General features: G+C 39.0%; 1 protein-coding gene and 1 pseudogene across 1 annotated transcript; one reads left to right on the top strand and one right to left on the bottom strand.

Moving 5' to 3' along the window:
• Positions 1-6046: 6046 nt before the first annotated feature.
• On the bottom strand, positions 6047-18725 carry BCAS2 (BCAS2 pre-mRNA processing factor). Its single transcript, XM_055584660.1, has 7 exons — positions 18515-18725; positions 18316-18408; positions 16426-16496; positions 13690-13851; positions 8184-8234; positions 7574-7654; positions 6047-6350 (listed from the first exon to the last, which is right to left on the bottom strand). The coding sequence occupies exons 1-7, from the start codon at positions 18605-18607 to the stop codon at positions 6224-6226; spliced, it is 678 nt and encodes a 225-aa protein (XP_055440635.1). The 5' UTR covers positions 18608-18725; the 3' UTR covers positions 6047-6223.
• On the top strand, positions 10071-10399 carry LOC129654906 (peptidyl-prolyl cis-trans isomerase FKBP1A-like; annotated as a pseudogene).
• Positions 18726-19219: the final 494 nt, after the last annotated feature.

Genomic DNA, 19219 nt, shown 5'->3' with positions numbered 1-19219 from the left:
ATGTAAATTTTTGGATTATTCTACTTCCGTGAAAAATGTCATGGGTAACTTGATACGGATAGCATTAAATCTGTGAAGCTGAGCTTTTTACTCTCCTGAATGGTGTAATCTTAATCACTTGGACAAAAAATTTTAAGATCTAGAGAGAGGAAATCTCATATTGGGGGTATGAACACCTTTCCTTCTCATATTGTATTTAAAGCATTTCTTTTCACTTACTGAGATATAGTAGTACATTTGCAGTACCATCCATTTCATTGCTAGCTCTGCAGATTACACACTCACATGAACAAAATTTGGTTGTAACAAATGATGATGCCCATTTTAAAGGCATTTTTATCTGTAGCAAGTTTCATATAAATTAATATTTCTAGCATACTTCTTTCTATTCTGAATTGGTTTGACATTCTCTTGTAATCAATTTTTAACTGACGGTGCAAAATCAACTTTGGGAAAGCCAAAGTATAACCAAAGGTAACTCAAAACATTGCAATTGATAATAATGTCAGTTACTGTGCAGTAAAATCCCATTTTAATATCAATTGCTATGTTGTAGCCAAACCTTATTAAAATGAAAATTTCCCTCTACTGTACACAGACTATTTAATCATTTAAGTAAAACAAGTACCAAGTATATCATTCACATCACATAAGCACAGAATTCTCCTTTTTCCTTGTCTGTATACCACCATTTCTTCTAATGTGGCTCGACAGTAATTTATGGTGTGATATTAGATATGTCATCACTATTCAGGTGTAAGATTCCTGGTTGGTAAAAAATTAAGAGCAAGACTTGTACCAACAAGGACCTACTGTATAGCACAGGGAGCTATACTCAATATTTTGTAGTAACTTATAAGGGAAAAGAATTTGAAAAGGAATATGTATATTCAGTTATATACACATATATATACAACTGAATCACTGTGCTGTACACCTGAAACTAACGTGAGACTGCAAATCAACTATACATTTTAAAAAAGAGCACGACTTGCAAGTTGTGAACATTACTCAGTTCCTATCTCACTGAACACAACCCAGCCACACGGCACACATGAATGATTGGATGGAAGTTGGAAAATCAGTTTTTAATTGAGCAGCTGTGTGCCCAGCTAAAACTTCTTTATAGGAGAGGATAACACATACCAGAGAGACAAGTTATCCCTCCTACAGTAAGTCACTGAGAGAGGAAACTGAGTTTACCCCTTTCAGTTTTCATTCCAATCCCAAAGAAAGGCAATGCCAAAGAATGTTTAAACTACCACACAATTGCACTCATCTCACACGCTAGCAAAGTAATGCTGAAAATTCTCCAAGCTAGGCTTCAACAGTACATTAACCAGTGGGAGGAGAGTAGAGGTGAGGGGGAAAAAAAACCCAACAAAAAACAGTACATGAACTGAGAATTTCCAGATGTTCAAGCTGGATTTAGAAAAGGTAGAGGAACCAGAGATCAAATCGCCAACATCCACTGGATCATAGAAACAGCAAGAGAATTAAAAAAAATTTTACTTCTGCTTCATTGACTACACTAAGGCTTTTGACTATGTGGATAACAACAAACTGTGGAAAATTCTTCAAGAGATGGGAACACCAGACCACCTTACTTGCCTCCTGAGAAATCTGTATTCAGGTCAAGAAGCAACAGTTAGAACTGGACATGGAACAATGGACCAGTCCCAAATTGGGGAAGGTGTATGTCAAGGCTGTATATTGTCACCCTGTTTATTTAACTTATATGCAGAGTACATCATGCAAAATGCCAGGCTGGCTGAAGCACAAGCTGGGATCAAGATTGCTGGGAGAAATATCAATGACCTCAGATATGTAGATGATACCACCTTTATTGCAGAAAGCAAAGAGGAACTAAAAAGCCTCTTGATGAAAGTGAAAGAGGAGAGTGAAAAAGCTGGCTTAAAACTCTGCATTTAAAAAACTAAGATCATGGCATTTGGTCCCAGCACTTCATAGCAAATAGATGGGGAAACAATGTAAATAGTGACAGATTTTATTTTCTCGGGCTCCAAAATCACTGCAGATGGTGACTGCAGCCATGAAATTAAGACACTTGCTCCTTGGAAGAAAAGCTATGACAAACCTAGTCAGCATATTAAAAAGCAGAGACATTACTTTATTGACAAAGATCTGTATAGTCAAAGCTATGGTTTTCCCAGTAGTCATGTATGGATGTTAGAGTTGGACCATAAAGAAAGCTGAGCACCAACGAATTGATGCCATTGAACTGTGGTGCTGGGGAAGACTCTTGAGAGACCCTTGGACTGCAAGGAGATCAAACTAGTCTGTCCTAAAGGAAATCAGTCCTGAATATTCATTGGAAGGACTGATGCTGAAACTGAAGCTCCAATATTTTGGCCACTTGATGTGAAGAACTGACTCATTGGAAAAGACCCTGATACTGGGAAAGATTGGAGGCAGGAGGAGAAGGGGACACAGAGGATGAGATGGTTGGATGGCATCACCGACTCGGTGGACACAAGTTTGAGAAAGCTCCGGGAATTGGTGATAGACAGGGAAGCCTGGCATGTTGCAGTCTGTGGGTTCACAGAGTCGGACGCAACTGAGCGACTGAACTAAAACTCTTCAGAAGTAGGACACAACAGAACACTTCCAATAGGTCAAGGCGGGGGAGAATAGGAATTTCATAAGGACATTGAGCAAGTCACGTGCAAGTTAGAAATGTGTGCCAGCTCACCTGGGCATCCTGCTCCTCAAGGTATAAAGATGATACCATGGTAGTAGACATCTTTGTGATGAGAGCTCTCAAAATGCTTGTCTTTAATCATACCACTCCAATCCCAACTGGTTACCCTCTACTGAGTGTACAGATATAATCCTGGGATCTTCTTTCACCCATCTCCTTGGAAGAGTCCCTCTACCTTTCCCCTGCATTAGATCGGAAGAGTTTATCTTCCAGTAGCTCCTTATGATGCTCAGGAAGTAAATGTTTTTAAGATCTCATTTGACTGAAAATGTCTTTATTCTGTTTATTCTTAACTGATAATTTGACCACCTGATGAGGCCTAGGTTGTAAACTTTTTGTAAGAATTCTGAAGGTATGGCTCCATTTTTTTCTTTCTAGCTTCCAGAAATGATGTTGAATGAGCTGGAAGATATTTTGACTGATTTTTTTTTTTTTTTTTAATATGTTACAGATCTCCCCTCCCTGCGATCTTGCAGGACAGGCTTTGCTGTCATTATATCATAAACATAAACTTACCTCTGCAATCCAGCAGAAGGTAAAGAAAACATGGAACCCAAGGAACTGCAGCAAAAGCACAAAGATTATAGGAGACTGTGAGCAGATGGAGGTAGAGGGTGCTCTCCTGAGCTACAGGAGAAATGGTCTGGGCGTCAAATTTTTGAGTTGTCCACAGTCAGCAATGGTGATCTTCCTGCTGGTCTTGCTATTATTACTGGACCCAAAATACTCCATGGCTTCCACAATATTCATACTCTTTTTTAAAAAATTAATTTGTGCCAGGTCTTAGTTACAGCTCTCAGGATCTTCCATCTTTGCTGTGGTGTGTGGGATGGGCATGAAGGATCTAGTTCCCTGATCAGGGAACCTGGGCCTCCTGAATTGGCAGTGCCGAGTCTTAGCCACTGGACCACTGGTGAAGTCCCTTACTCTCTTTTCACCTTGCCAAAAATCATGTGCTTCCCATCCAACCATTCAGTCTTGGCAGTGCAGAAAAAAACTGGAGATGATGGGCTTATTAAAAATTATGCAGTTCAGCTGAGGTTGAATCTGGGGTGAAGGGAGAGAAAGAATGGGGGAGAACGGAACTTGATGTGACAGAACAGTCATGCCTACCGGGGGGGATGTTTCTTGCATATGAACCCCTTTGGGAATCTGATGTAAATTATACTCTATTAAAAATGCATACATACATATAACAGGATGTGAAGTAGTTCATGGAACCCCTGAAACTATTCATAGATCTTGAACCAGTTAAAAATATTGTGTATAACCTTTCAGATATTTGCCCATATGATAGAAAATCACTTCCTTTTGTGTATTACTTAGGAATTTTCCTAAGAAAACTGAGAAAAGTTAGAAGTAGAAATGGAGAGGGTGGGAGAAGGATGCTGTTTCCAGAAAACTAGAACATAGAAAATTCCTAAATCATACAGGACTTTTCCCTTTGAATGTGGCTAACCTTGACAAGTATATGAGCAACCCATGGTGCTCAGTCATGTTTGACCGAGTCATGTTCAACACATCATAAAATTTTAAAACATTGTTGAAATTAAAATGTAATTAATTCCCCTCCCCATTATAAAGACATACATAGCAAGCTTTATCTTCAACAGTCTTAACATGCTACTGAACTTTTCCTAGGGTTTGGGCTATTGTGATGCATTTTAGATGCTGATTCTAAATCATTTAAGATTTTTAAACTTCACCACTGTACCTTTTTTTGGACGTTTTCTAAGTACTTCATACATTTCTCTACTGTCCTTCTCTAATTAAGCAGTCAACAGCTCAGGACCAATGGGCTTCTGACTGAAGCTAAAGACTTGCCAGTTTCAACAAATTTCATATATTCATTTTCCAGTCATTTTTAAGAGCAACATATGAAAATATTTAATACATAAATACTGCCATATAAAAGATGAGTAAAGCTGATGGTATGAGCTCTACCTAATAATATTGAATATTTGATAGATCACAAATGAAACTCCATATTATTATATATCGAGAAAAAGTATGAGTGCATTGACACAAGAATTTTGATTTTTAAAAAGTCATGTACAAATTATGGACTTTTTTGTAGCTTTAAAACCACTGACCCTTAATATTGTCAATTATACTCCGCCCCCAAAAAAGGACTATACCGTCTGTAGAGTCAAAGCTATCATTTTTCCAGTAGTCATGTATAGATGCAAGAGTTGAACCATAAAGAAGGCCGAGTCTGAAGGAACTGATGCTTTTGAATTGTGGTGCTGGAGGAGATTCTTGAGAGTCCCTTGGACAGCAAGATCAAACCAGTCAATCCTAAAGGAAATTAACCCTGAATATTCATTGGAAGGACTGATGCTGAAGCTCCCAGTACTTTGGCCACCTGATGCAAAGAGGTGACTCACTGGAAAAGACTCTGATGTTGGGGAAGATTGAGGACAGGAGAAGAGGGCAGCAGCAGAGGAGACAGTTGGATGGGATCACCGACTCAATGAACATGAGTTTGAGAAAATTCCGGGAGATGGTAAAGGACAGGGAAGCCTGGTGTGCTAGTCTATGAGGTCACAAAGAGTTGGATGTGACTTAGTGACTGAACAACAAAAAGCACTATTAATATAATAGGTTTGACAAGTTCTAGGTTTTAATGCTAAACATCTTTTAACTTTTTTCTGGTGGGAGTTCATCTCAGTGATTTGTAAAAGGTCTCTGTACAGGAAGACTATGTATCCTTTGATATGTTGCAAATATTTTTTCTGAATTGGTTAGGAATCTTTTATAATTTAATTCTTTACAAGTAGAGGGATAAGAAGACACCATGGTGCTAACTACTGGATTCAAAATCTTGATGACACTTTCTAGCTAAAAAAACTTCAGCAAATTACTTCATCAGAACCTGTCAGTTTGTATATAAGAAGAATATGTAATTCCATAGGCTTTTGTGAGGATCCATTTTTTTTTTTAACTCATGTAAGTTTAGTTCATCTACCTCAAGTGCTTAGACAGTGCTCAGCACATACCAAGCTTTATGTAACTGTTGCTTACAGTGATGATGATCACAGATAACATATATGGAATCACTGTATTTCTTTAGTCTTGTTTGGTAATTAAAACTTTGTTTAGAACTACCTCTTTATTTGAAATACTTATATTAATAAACCAAAATTTCCAACTTCTTGTACATGTTGAAAACTTCCAGTAAGGATCTCTTGGGTACAAAATATGGTCCCAGTGACTCAAAATTAATTTTATGAACAAAACATTATTCTAAAGCCATACTAATCTTGGAAATCTAAAGTTCCCTTTTTTTTAAATAGCAAAAACACAAAACAAAACAAACCACCATCATGTTTAAGTTTTTATTTTACTAAAATGTACAAATAGAATACAACTACCCACATTTTATGGTTTCTAAACATATAACCACTGATGGTTTCCAAAAGATGCTGTTCTTCATAGCTAAGATGCCCGATCTGTGAAAGCCCAGCGTACCTTCCTCTCCACCCACCGAGCCAGTCTATTTCAGAAGTCTTGCCGTATGTTTTCTTTGTTTGCCTCTCCGTGTTGCTGCTTCATTTGAAAGAGCTCATTTTCTAATTGTACAATAGTCCTTTCAATCTCATAATTCTTACTGACCAGGGATACCCAGCTAGAAAAGAAAACAGAGGGGAAAATTACCTAAAGCGAAATTTCTCTTACAAGAAGATGTTTACAGTATACACATAACTATACACATTTAGAGTACACATTTTAAACCAGTATATATATATTTAACCATAATACTAACCTTCACTTTTAGCTTTATATTTTCAAAGCTGAGGCACAATTAGGGGGGAAAGTGAGTAAAGGGTATGTATATAGGACCTCTCTGCACTACTTCTTAAATTGCATGTGAACCTACAATTATCTCAAAATAAAAAGTGTAAAAAAAGAACAAATTAGAAAGAGCTGAAGAGATATGAAAAAGTGGTTGAAGTTAGTATTAAATTGGGTTAGAAAAGGATAGAAAACAGGGCAAAGGCAATAGTTAAAAATGATGAAGAAATTTCTACAGCTGCTAAGATAGAATTCCACAGATTCAAAGAATCTTCCCCTTCTCCCAGAAAAAAGTCTCTAGGACAAATGAAACAAACACACATGGACACGCAGAAGATTGTATCAGCTTGAAGAACAGCGTGGAAAGATGCAGTAACAGACTGATGACATGAGTACTCGGTGAGGGGAAGGTGGAGTAAGGACAACGGTGTGGGTGATGAAGGCAGGGAGATCAGGGAAAGAGCAAGTCAAAAAAGAAAAGAAACGATGAAAAAAATGACTGTATTCAGAGATTTGTACAAATTTGAGTATATGAAGAACAACATTAAGAAAACAAAATATATAAACAAAGGGGAAAAACTCCTGAGACATACACAAATGATCAAGAAAGTAAGGAACAGTGATGATGATCACAGATAACATATATGGAGCCACTGTATTTCTTTATTGTTTGGTAATTAAAACTTTGTTTAGAACTACCTCTTTATTTGAAATACTTATATTAATAAACCATCACTTTCCCTCCTTTAAGAGTTTAAAAATAGACTTTTTTTCCTTTTAAAAGGTGGAATTCTATTCAGAACAGTAGTAGTGGATGGAAAACAGGGGGCTCTAAAATCAGAATAAATTGGCAGTGGTTCAGTTTTTTGTGTAACTCTAACTTCCTTTCAAGCCCATACTTCAGAAACAGGCAGAAGCAGTGAAGACTGGGATTCCGGAGAAGCATTTCTTTGATACTTGTGGCACTCATTTGAATACTGTTTGAATCATATTGTTGAATCTTGATCTTAACACGTGGCAAACAATTTAAAAGGTGATGGAATTACAGATACTCACGTTGACTCCATTTCTCTTAATTTAGATCCAGCTGTGAGTTGCATGTTCTTTCGTTGCCAGTTTAAGTCTTGAATATGTTTCCTGTAAAAAAAAAAAAAAAAAAATTTATATAACCCACCTACATTCTAACGTAAGACTAAAATCAACAGAAAAGTCTATAACTAATACGTCTTAATTGCTTAAGAATGGATAGTCCTTCCTTCCATGTGCTTTTCCTTCTCTCTGATAACGTCTGTTCTGTTTTTGGTGAGTATTCTTTCAGATACTTTCCTGTATGTGTATATGCATACAGAGATTAGGGTGTGTGTGTGTTTTTAATTTAATATAAATCATATTATACATATTATTCTACTACTGTTTCCTTCTAAAAGTATCATTTCAATAATTGCAAACTTGCAAACTGCAAATGACCCCGGAGAGATGTTTTCAGATCTCAGGTCTATTTCTTTTCAACTCAGGTAGGGCAAACCCAACACTAAACGGTGGACAGAGTGGATTATCAATTATTTACTCTCATATGACCACAGTCCAGTGGTTCCTTTTCCTTCTTATTGTATTTACTAAGGATTCACCTAAACTTCATTCTAAAATAGAAAGAAAAACAATTTACCTTAACTTCTGAAGCTCTTTCTGGGCGTGCTCAATCATATGAACTAGATTTCTAAAAAAGAAAATCAGATTAATGTACATTAAAATCAAATAGTGCTAACTAAAAGTACACTGTCTAGTTGACACAAGGCCAGGTTTTTCTGCTAAAAATAAGCCAGTATTTTTTGAGCTCCCTGTGCCAAACATCATGTTAGACACTCTACAATACTAACTTAATTCTCACAAGAGTTCTTTGAGGTAGACATCATTATCCCCATTTCACAGGTTAGGACACTATATTCAGATTGAGTAACTTGGTCAAGGTAACATACATGATTAAGTCTCAGAGGTGAATTCAGGTCTTATAAACTCCTGAACCCAAGTTGTTTACTGATAATTCTGATTTCGTGGACTTATATCACGTCTTAAACTGTTATTTTCTTTACACGGAGAAGATGAGGGAATATCTGATGAGTACACTCATTTCATCACTCCTGAGTACACCTCCTTTTATCTCTATTTCTTCACCTACATTTAGTGTGTCACTCTCTCCTCCTGTCTACTGCTAACTAGAGAGAAGAAAAGAACTGTTGTGGAAGGCTGTAGATTCAGATTCCAGTCCAAATCAGCTCTAACCAGCAGAGGGGAGAAGTTGAGTTATACAGAGTTCCCTGCAATTATCATTCGAGAAATGACTCAAGGGTAGAGTTCGATCTCTCTCTTTTCCTAAACTACAGCTTTACGAAGATATAATTCATATACCCTATCAATTTCCTCTTAAGGCAGCAGAGTCCATCTCAACCATACTGGCTCTACTATGCTCTTGCTCTAGATTCAGTATTATTTCTGGGCTTTTGTGGCTCCAATTTCCTGCTCCCCTTCTGAGTTAATTCTCCTATCTCTACCAACTGACTTTCAAAAACTGACTCTAATTCTATAGAAATTTGGTCTTCAAACAGTGGTGCCTCTCCAGGCTTACTTTCAGCTCATCCCACTTTGAAAATTATTCCACCCTGAAGACAATAAAGCTTAGTACTCTATTCCTGACCTCTGACCATTAATAGGGAACTTTCCTTTGAATCACCTCTTTCTGGAAGCCCAGCGTATTTGTTGTCTTCTCCCTTCTTCTAGCTTCCCTCTTAAACACACAAGTCCCTCCTCAAGTATTCTGAATGCTGAAACTGACCACACCATACCATGGGAATCAGAAGACTTGGGGTCTAGTCTCAGCTCAGCCCTAAATAGCTATGCTTCCTTGGATGAGTCATTCAATATCATGAGGACTAAATCTGTTTATTTGTAAAATTAGGGGCTGACCCTGAAGGTTTCCCTTCAGTTTCAAGTAAAGAATTCCCTCCTTATTAATGAAATACTGTTTTTTTAAAGCAGTTCTGCACGAAGACCTACTTAAAATTGAAAAGTTTTCTGCCCAGCATATCGGACATCTGTGAATCCTATCACAAAGAAAGAAAATTTACTTTTCATAAGATATAGTATAGTTCCTCTGGAGAAACATCCATTGGGTTTGGAGGAGATAAAATAATAGGCAAAAGAAAGACCAACACTAGAAAGTGTTATGCAATTAAATGGAAAACAAGTGATGGGCACAGTGATCTGTATAGTTACTCAAAAGAGGGAGAGTAACAGAGGCAGAATTTTAATCAGGGAAGAAAAGGAAACAGATTAAAGTCATGCCTTGAATAAGTTGAATTTGGGTAGAATAGTTAAAAGGTATTTCAGGAGGAGGTAAGGCCTGAGTAAAGGCTCGGAGGCAGATTTTATGATAGTCACCAAAGAGAGGACTAGACTTTTGCTTTGAATATCAAGTTAAATAGCCTAGACCTTGCTTGGTCCACGCTGCCCGTAGCGGAGTCCATCGGCCAACCCAGCGTCCACCGCTACCGCGGCCATGGGAGTGCAAGTGGAGACTATCTCTCCTGTAGACGGGCGCACCTTCCCGAAGCGCAGCCAGACCTGCGTGGTGCGCTACACAGGGATGCTTGATGATGGAAAGAAATTGGATTCCTCCAGGGACAGAAAAACAAGCCCTTTAGGTTTGTGTTGGGCAAGCAGGAGGTGATCCGAGGCTGGGAAGAAGGGGTTGCCCAGATGAGCGTGGGTCAGAAAGCCAAGCTGACTATCTCCGCAGACTATGCGTATGGTGCCACTGGGCACCCAGGCATCATCCCACCAAATACCACTCTCATCTTTGACGTGGAACTTCTAAAACTGGAATGACAGGAGTGGACTCCTCCCTGAGCTCCCCATTCTTGGATGTGCCACAGAAGGATCTGGCGCCTCCAGACGCACACAGTGAGTCTGTATGGAGCTCTTCTTGATGTTCCACTGCATTCTATATAAACATCTTCCCAGACTGAATGTGTTCTGTCACCGGCTTTGCTCTTCCCCTTTCTCCTTGTATGTGTGTTGACCTGAACTATATGCCATAAACCTCAAATTACTCAGTTTGTTTCTGTTTTGGGGTGAAGACTGAGTTTCAGTCCTTTGGATCTAAAGTTTCCAATTAAGTATTAGTCAAGTATTAACAGCACAAGTAATGGGTTAACTTTAGACTAGGAATTGGTGTTGGGGGGGGCGGGGTGCAAGAATATTTATTATTTTGGATGAAAGTTTTATCTCTTATATATTAAACGTTCTTGCTGCTGCACTGCAAAGCCATAGCAGATTCGAGGCGCTTTTGAGGGCCGAATTATTCTCCAAGTTGAGAGATGTCCTTGGGTTGAATTGAAAGCCCTACCCAAAACTGCAGTGGGAAGGGGGAGAGCATTTGCCTCCACTGCCCCACCCTCACCCTCCTCGTAGACCCTCTGCCTTTTGAAAGCAGATCGTTTTCACTGAGATGTTGGACATTGCAGATGTCTGTTCCCTGGGCCAGCAGAGACCTCTGATACCTTCATGGCCTGGCCTTTGTTTTTTTCTTCCATCCTGTGGTTTTTCTAATGGATATCCAGGATTTTTGTAATCACATAGCTATCCAAGCTCTACTTTCTAAATTTTAAGAACTTTAATCGAAAGTTAAATTGAAGGCGCTGTTTGCAGACATGTAACACCCATGAAAGTGCAGCCATCACGACAAATCCCTGAGTGTTGTCTTAAGAAAATGCTGCTGGCCATCAGAGCTTCAGCATCTCCTGTTTTCTGATGCTCAGCTCCCCCTGCTGATCCTCAGTTTCCTGGCTCCTTGCCCCCTCTCCCCTCGGTGCCGTCCTGTGTGGTGATCTGGTGAGAGACATCGCTGTCTACTCCCCAGCGTACTCCCACCTGCTGCACCACACATGACTGCAATAAAAGTGCTTATGCTGGCTTTTCTCAAAAAAAAGAAAGAAAATGAAAAAACAGCCTGGATATTAAGTAAAGAATAATTATTAAAGCTTTACAGCTTTAATTATGGAAGCAATGTTCAATCTGAGGCATCTCTTTCTCCTCCACCCCACATCTGTTTTCCTCCATTCCTAGAATGTTCTTACTCTCCTCTAAACATCCATATTTCACCCTTTTCTGAAAACCTTGTACACTGCTGATGGGAATGTAAACTGGTACAGCTACTATGGAAAACTGTATGAAGGTCCCTCAAAAAACTAAAAATAGAACTATTAATACCATATGATACAGCAATTCCACTCCTGGGCATATATCTGAAAACAAAATGAAAACTGTAATTTGAAAAGACACACGCACCCCAATGTTTGTAGCAGCACTATTTACAACAGCCAAAACATGGACGCAACCCAAGTGCCCATCAACAGATGACTGGATTTAAGAGGTGGCACATATGTATACATCAACAATGGAATTACTACTCAGTCAAAAAAAGAAATATTGCCATATGCAGCAATGTGGATGGTGCTAGAGAATACTATGCTTAGTGAAATAAGTCAGAGACAAATACTGTATGACACCACTTATATATGGAATCTCAAAAGATAATACAAATAAAATATACACTCAAAACAGCAACAGACTCACAGATATAGAAAACAAACTTGTGGTTAACAAAGGTGAGGGAAGCGGAGGAGGGACAAATTAGGGATAGGTAACAGATACAAACTATTGTATGTAAAGTAGATAAGCAACAAGGGTATACTGTATGGCATGGGGAATTATACCCATTATCTTGTAATCACCTATAATAGAGTACAATCTGAAAAAATACCAGATCACTATGCCGTACATCTCAAACTAAAACAAAACTCAACTGTACTTCAATAATCCCCACCCTCACACCTCATTCTTGTACAATGGACCTAGTCCTTAACGTCCTTCTCTGGATCTCTGTAGTTTACAGACCACAATGCACAATGCAGCACATGCCTCCATACTACCAAAATGCACTACTTGGTTATCTGGCCTAGAATATCTTGCCTCCTCAACTAGATAAAGAAAGCTTCTTGAGAACAAAAGTCACATTTTCCCACTTTATGAAATACATGTTGTTTTGGATTAATTTGTTCTCTTAAACTTCTTAATCATCCTAACTCCACTGTTCCTTTATTTGCCTTGCAACATTCACAATAGAAACTGAATTATTTGTTCTGCAGTTTCTTAAATTCTGGATTTTGCCCACAGATCCTTATGTGACCACAGAAGTTTAATGATGATTCTGAAAACTTGAGAAAAGCTATTTATCATTTTGTGACTTTTGCTTTACTGTTTCAGGAATCATCCTCTAACAAATGGTTTTATGCAGTCATGAGGTTCAATGGCCTTAAACTGTTAATAGAAATGTGGGATTTTAGGGCTCAAAGACGCTATGGAGATCATCTAACCACTAACTTTTACGAATTGGAAACTGAACTTTAAATACTATAGACAGCAAAACCTAAAGCTAATTATGTGGAAAAGAAACAGGAATTCAGTAGCACTCTTGTTTCTAGTGTTAATTCTCTACTCACAATCAATTTTCATTATCTGCAGATTCTGTACAAGTGAATTTGCCTATTAACTCCATCCTTGCAGAGTTCTGTGATCATTCATGGATGTGCTCAAAAGTAGCAAAAAAATCAGAGTTGTGGACATGCGCATTTCCAGCTAAAGCAGAACAAGGAGATACTCCACCTTCTTGTTGCAGGTCTCATGAAGAGATAACCAGAGGAGAGAGTGTAATTTCCAACTCTGGCAAGCTACTTAACACTTCTGAACTTTGTCTTCTCTTTTATAAAATAAATAAAATACAGAACCTGTCACGGTGAGTTGTTATAAAGTGTGTAAGACTATCGTCTATGTGAGATGTGTATAGATATATATATACACATACATGTATGTTATTTCTCCCAAATACTGAAATGGTTCAGTATTTGCTAATTCAGTATTCAAGGCCACTTTAAAAAGCAGAAAGTGCAACTAATGAGAGCTGACTGTTATAAGCAACCCCTCACATTAAGGATTATAGTCTACTACCAAGCTGTTTTGTAAATCAGAACTTGCTATTGCAATGTTACACAATATATGTGTTAGGTTTAGGTCCCCTTAAACAGGTGGGATGGGTTAAAAAAAAAAAGGTTTCTTACTCGTTATACACTTTCCAGGCATTGCATCCATGCTGGGACATTAGCTCCAGATTCTCAATTCGAACTGCCTGATGCTCCAACTGCGCCATAGAATTGTTTACGCACTCTTGCCATGCAGTGATGTCATTTTTCTGACCAGAGGAAGGGGCTGGAAGTTCATATCTGAAATTAAACAACAATGAAATAAAACCACATATTCCTCCAAATCTTTCTCTCTACTCCCAACAGAATGCCTCATAGGTCTACACACACTGTAAAAACAGAAGACTGAAAAAAAAAAAAGCCAACCAGATGACTGAAGATAACATGTAGACCTTGCAATAATAAGAAGCCTATTTATCCTAAGAATCAATTTACAAGTAAGATTTAGCATTATGATATACAGTAACAAAAAACTGTTCACTTCAATGTGAAATGATACAATAAGCTACAGTATACATTCACATAAAGGGCTGTTATATTAGCTATTAAATGTTACTAAAGACTACTTAGAATATTAAAATGTTTGCAATACATTAAGGGAAAAAAATCAGGATATGAAAAACTATGCTATCATTTTGTAAAACACACCTACATCTATCCACCCTCCTACCCACATATCTACACCCCTCTAGAGAAAAAAATGGCAAAGGTATATAATGATTTTTACATTTCACACTCAGTCTTTTCTCTATTTTTAATAATACCCAGTCCTTCAAAACTGCCAATATAGCCAGCAACATACACTCTTCATAAACCCCAGCTCATTACTGAGTTGCTACAAACTAACCTTCAATTTCCATTTTGTTATTTTTATTAGATACTATAAAAACTTCACATCATTCCTATGAAAAATTGAGGGACATGCAGCTGGGACTAAGAAGTGATAAACCATTTTCTTTTTTTTAAAAAAAGCAAATTTTACACATGCATCACGAATGTAGCATTTTGAGGAACTTCAGATCATAACCCACAGTAAGAAATATTTTACACTGTGACACAGTATACAAATACACATAACTGAACAGAAGTTTTACAAAGCAGTACTTAACTTTACATGCAATGCATTCTGATATTTTTTTATCTTCCTTAAAAAAAGTGCTGTGATGTCTTACTAAACTTGACAATCAACTGCTTAATGGATTATAACCTACTTATGGGTTTAAAATATGCTGTTATGAAAGAGCTACTATTGTGAAAACCTTTAGAGCAGAAGCAGCTAGAAATGTGAGAACTAAGGAGTCTTGGAAGTTTTCCTGCTTTTATCATGTCAGGCCAGATAGGAAATGGAGCACAAGAAAAGAAGAAATCTGGTCCTTTGGTTCTATAGGCTCAAATCCCTTATAATCTGTACATATGCTGAGAGGATAACTCCACTGTTCACGTGGCCCTCTCCGCTCTGCCAGATTATATATTGGTTCTCATCATTTCAGAGTTATCTTAGAGCTGAAGGGGACCTCAGATGGTAAGCAACCGAATTCTCCATTTTAGAGAAAGTAACAAAAGAATGTTTCGGGTTTTTTCCCTGAGGAAGGAGAAACAGTTTTGTAGTAAAGTGGTATGGGAAGGGAGACAGTAGAACCAAAGTCAAACTATGCAGGCACTCTGAGTTTACTAACACTGTCTGTGTAAGAGTGAAGCACTACATGTCTAATCAGGAACATGTCCTTGGGAGTTCTTAAACATGAACTTAATTATAATTTTCCATTCTCTTGTTATTGGATTTTAAAAGTTTATATTTTAATGATGGTGGAAAGAACATTTTTGAACATTAACAAAAGATTATATAAACCATTGAGTGTAACTATTATATGAAAAAACATGTATTAATATAAAAGCAGACAAGTTTTTTTTCCTTTTCCACATTTGAACATGGCTACAGAAGTTATCAATAACCTCAGATATGCAGATAACACCACACTTATGGCAGAAAGCAAAGAACTAAAGAGCTTCTCGATGAAAGTGAATGAGGAGAATGAAAAAGTTGGATTGAAACTCAACATTCAGAAAACTAAGATTATGGCATCTGGTCCCATCACTTCAAGGCAAATAGAGGGGAAACAGTGCAAACAGTGACAGACTTTATTTTTTTGGGCTCCAAAATTACTGCAGATGGTGACTGCAGCCATGAAATTAAAAGACGCTTGCTCCTTGGAAGAAAAGTTATGACAAACCTAGACAGCTTATTAAAAAGCAGAGACATTACTTTGCCAACAAAGGTCCATCTAGTCAAAGCGATGGTTTTTCCAGTAGTCATGTATGGATGTGAGAGTTGGACTATAAACAAAGCTGAGCACCAGAGAATTGATGCTTTTGAACTGTGGTGTTGGAGAAGACTCTTGAGAGTCTTCTCTTGGACTGCAACGAGATCCAACTAGTCCATCCTAAAGGAAATCAGTCCTGAATATTCATGGGAAGGACTGATGCTGAAGCTGAAACTCCAATATTTTGGCCACCTTATGTGAAGAACTGACTCATTGGAAAAGACCCTGATGCTGGGAAAGATTGAAGGTGGGAGGAGATGGGGACGAAAGAGGATGAGATGGTTGGATGGCATCACCAACTCAAAATGGACATGAGTTTGAGTAAACTCCAGGAGCTGGTGACAGACAGGGAGGCCTGGTGTGCTGCAGTCAATGGGTTGCAAGGAGTCGGACACGACTGAGAGACTGAATTGAACTGAAATGACAGAAGTTTTACTAATAAATTAAAATTAAAGAATGATCTGAGCCCAGCTGAACCAAGAATAGGACTTACCGTTTCATACTGAGCAATTCAATTGGTTGTCGAGCAGCCAATCTTTCAAATTCATTTCTCATTATGTCTGTCTGACATATAAATTGAAGAATTATTTCCAAAACCATATCAACAAACAAATTAAAAATCACCAAACAAATAATGGATCTAACCTACTTAAATATTTATACTTTACTACTACCTATTATATAGATCACCCCCCACCCCCAACTCTTCTCTGGAGTCAGTGCTCTCTAGAATGTGAAAAGTACACAGGCATACACCCATTTCATATGGAAAGGGGCCCTCAAAGAAAAGCCGTTTTTGTTGTTTAATCACTAAGTCATGTCTGACTTTTTTGTGACCCCATGGACTATAGCCCTCCAGACTTCTCTGTCCATATAATTTTCCAGGCAAGAATACTGCGGTGGGTTGCCATTTCCTCTAGGGGATCTTCCCGACCCAAGGATGGAACCCATGTCTCCTGCATTGGCAGGTGGATTCCTTACCCCTGAGCCACCTGAGAAGCCTCTAACAATCTTACTATTTTCAAAAAAATGTGGTATAGTTCTATCTCTTTAGGTCCAATGTTTTAGTCAACATTCTATTTCATTTAGACTGAAAAGTAAGCTAAAAAGGTGTTCTAGAAGTCCATATTCACTGTTTAAAAGTTCTGCATTAAATATGTCTTCGTTGGAGAAAGCCTTTTCTGGACTACTGCTGAGCTTCACATAACTCTAAGAAAATATGGTTATTTAGTTTCCAGTAGAGACTAAGGCATTCTAGATAGAACCCTATGCGCAGTGACAGAGTAAAAATTAACAATTAGGTAAGAAAGAAACTACAAATATACAGTACAAGCTGTCTTCAGCTGTGTAACATCAGAGCCCTTACTTAACTCACGTGACAAGTGACAGATCTGAACTTTTAACTTAACTCTCTTCAAAGACTGAGGCAGCACTCACAGGGCTAAGTTATAAAAGGAATTCTAGGCATGAATGGCATACATTAAGCATTCATTAAACTGGCTTAGAAGCTCTTCATACATTCACTTCTCACCAACTCAATGACACGAGTTTGAGCCAGCTCCGGGAGATAGTGAAGGACAGGGAGACCTTGGTGCGCGGCAGTCCATGGGGTCTCAGACACGCCTAAGCGACTAAACAATTAGACCCTAAACAGTATTTTGGATGGGCTTCCTTTGTAGCTCAGTTGGTAAAGAATCTGCCTGCAGTACAGAAGACTCAGGTTCGATTCCTGGGTTGGGAAGATCCCCTGGAGAAGGAAATGGCAACCCCACTCCAGTATTCTTGCTCGGAGAATCCCATGGACAGAGAAGTCTGGCCGGCTACATACAGGCCATGGGGTCGCAAAGTGCCGGACACGACTTAGCAACTAAGCTACCACCCACAGTATTTTGGTTGCACTTCTAGGCTGAATATCCAAACGGTTCGATATGGTTCACTTAGATATTATTTGTCTCTACAATCAACGACATACATTCAGTAAATATTTAGGCTTTGAAACAAAGGCCGCAATCCTGTGGCTCTCAGAAGCTTTAGGTAATTAGGCTTTTGTGTATTTAAAAAAAAAAGCCTAGATCACTTGTTTTATACTTAGAGGAAGAGGATACCTTTGAGAATTTACGCAAAAAACCTATCTTGGAAAGACGTAACACTAATTTTTGTATTGTTAGGTCAGTTGCGGAGCCCTAGGAAGTCTTGTGGGTCTCAGAACTCTGGAGAAGGCTTATCTATGCAGCTATTTTCAACTGACTGACAATACTGACAACAGGGTAAGTAGTAGTGAAGCAAGTAACACTTAGCTGGAATTTACAATTCACTTTTAAGTGGCAAAGGCTCTCGATCCAAAAGGGTTCACTGTGCGCTGGGCTCAAAATATCACACTTACCTCAAAAGCAGAATAATCCGGGGCCGTCAGGTAGCTTAGATAGTTCTTCGTAGGTCGGTATCTGCGAGTTTCCTCTTCCACCAACGCCGCAGCCTAAGGACGAGAAGGGGCCAGGGTAGGAGCAGCAAATTGTTAGGCGCTTCTTCCGGCACTATGGGCCAGCAAGCGCTGGGCCAGTTACACAAAACCCCGAACTTACCGCTTCGCGAACACCAGGCGCTTCATAACCCTGATCAAAATACGGCAGCGCATCCACCACAACCTCCCCGGCTACCAAACCAGTGCCCGCCATCCTTAGGTTCACTGGCGTTTTCTAAGTCTGCGCGGGCTCAGGTTCACTTCAATACTCCAGTGCCCGACGCTAACGTAATCACGTCACCTGCGCCCGACACTAACGTAATGACGCCACTCGTGCATCTGCTTTGGTGCACGCCCAGTTGTTAATTCAGAGGGCACGCCCGCTAGAAATTGCTCGGCCATTTTTTTTGTTTTGGTCGGATATGACGTCACTTCGTGGTTTCCCAGAGTCCCCGTTGCGTCTGTTGCCTGTGCCCGTTTGCTCCATCTTTTTTGCCGTCGACTGACAGCGAAGTGCGGAGGATTTGGGGCTTTCGGTTTCGACCAGGATTCGAGTATCTGGAAGTGGAATCCTTTAAAATTTTTGGCGGGGAGAAAGATACTGGGTTCCCACCTCGGCATTACTCCCCTACCCTTCCACCTTCTTCCCTTAAACTTCTTTCCCTTTGCAATTCCTGTGTTCCCATTATTCGTTGTTCTCGGCGTCCTGAGAAGCTTTGCAGTGAATAAATGCAGGGAGCGGGCTCTAGTCTCCGGTTAAAATTGCGAGGCTTTAGGCCTGCAGAAGGAAATGAACCTGATCTCCCCGCCCCAGGGCGAGATGGGT

The sequence above is a fragment of the Bubalus kerabau genome, chromosome 6 (assembly GCF_029407905.1).
Source record: "Bubalus kerabau isolate K-KA32 ecotype Philippines breed swamp buffalo chromosome 6, PCC_UOA_SB_1v2, whole genome shotgun sequence".
Classification (NCBI taxonomy): Eukaryota; Metazoa; Chordata; class Mammalia; order Artiodactyla; family Bovidae; genus Bubalus; species Bubalus kerabau.
The sequence above is the reverse complement of the archived record's forward strand: the minus strand, read 5'-3'. Positions and strand labels throughout refer to the sequence as shown.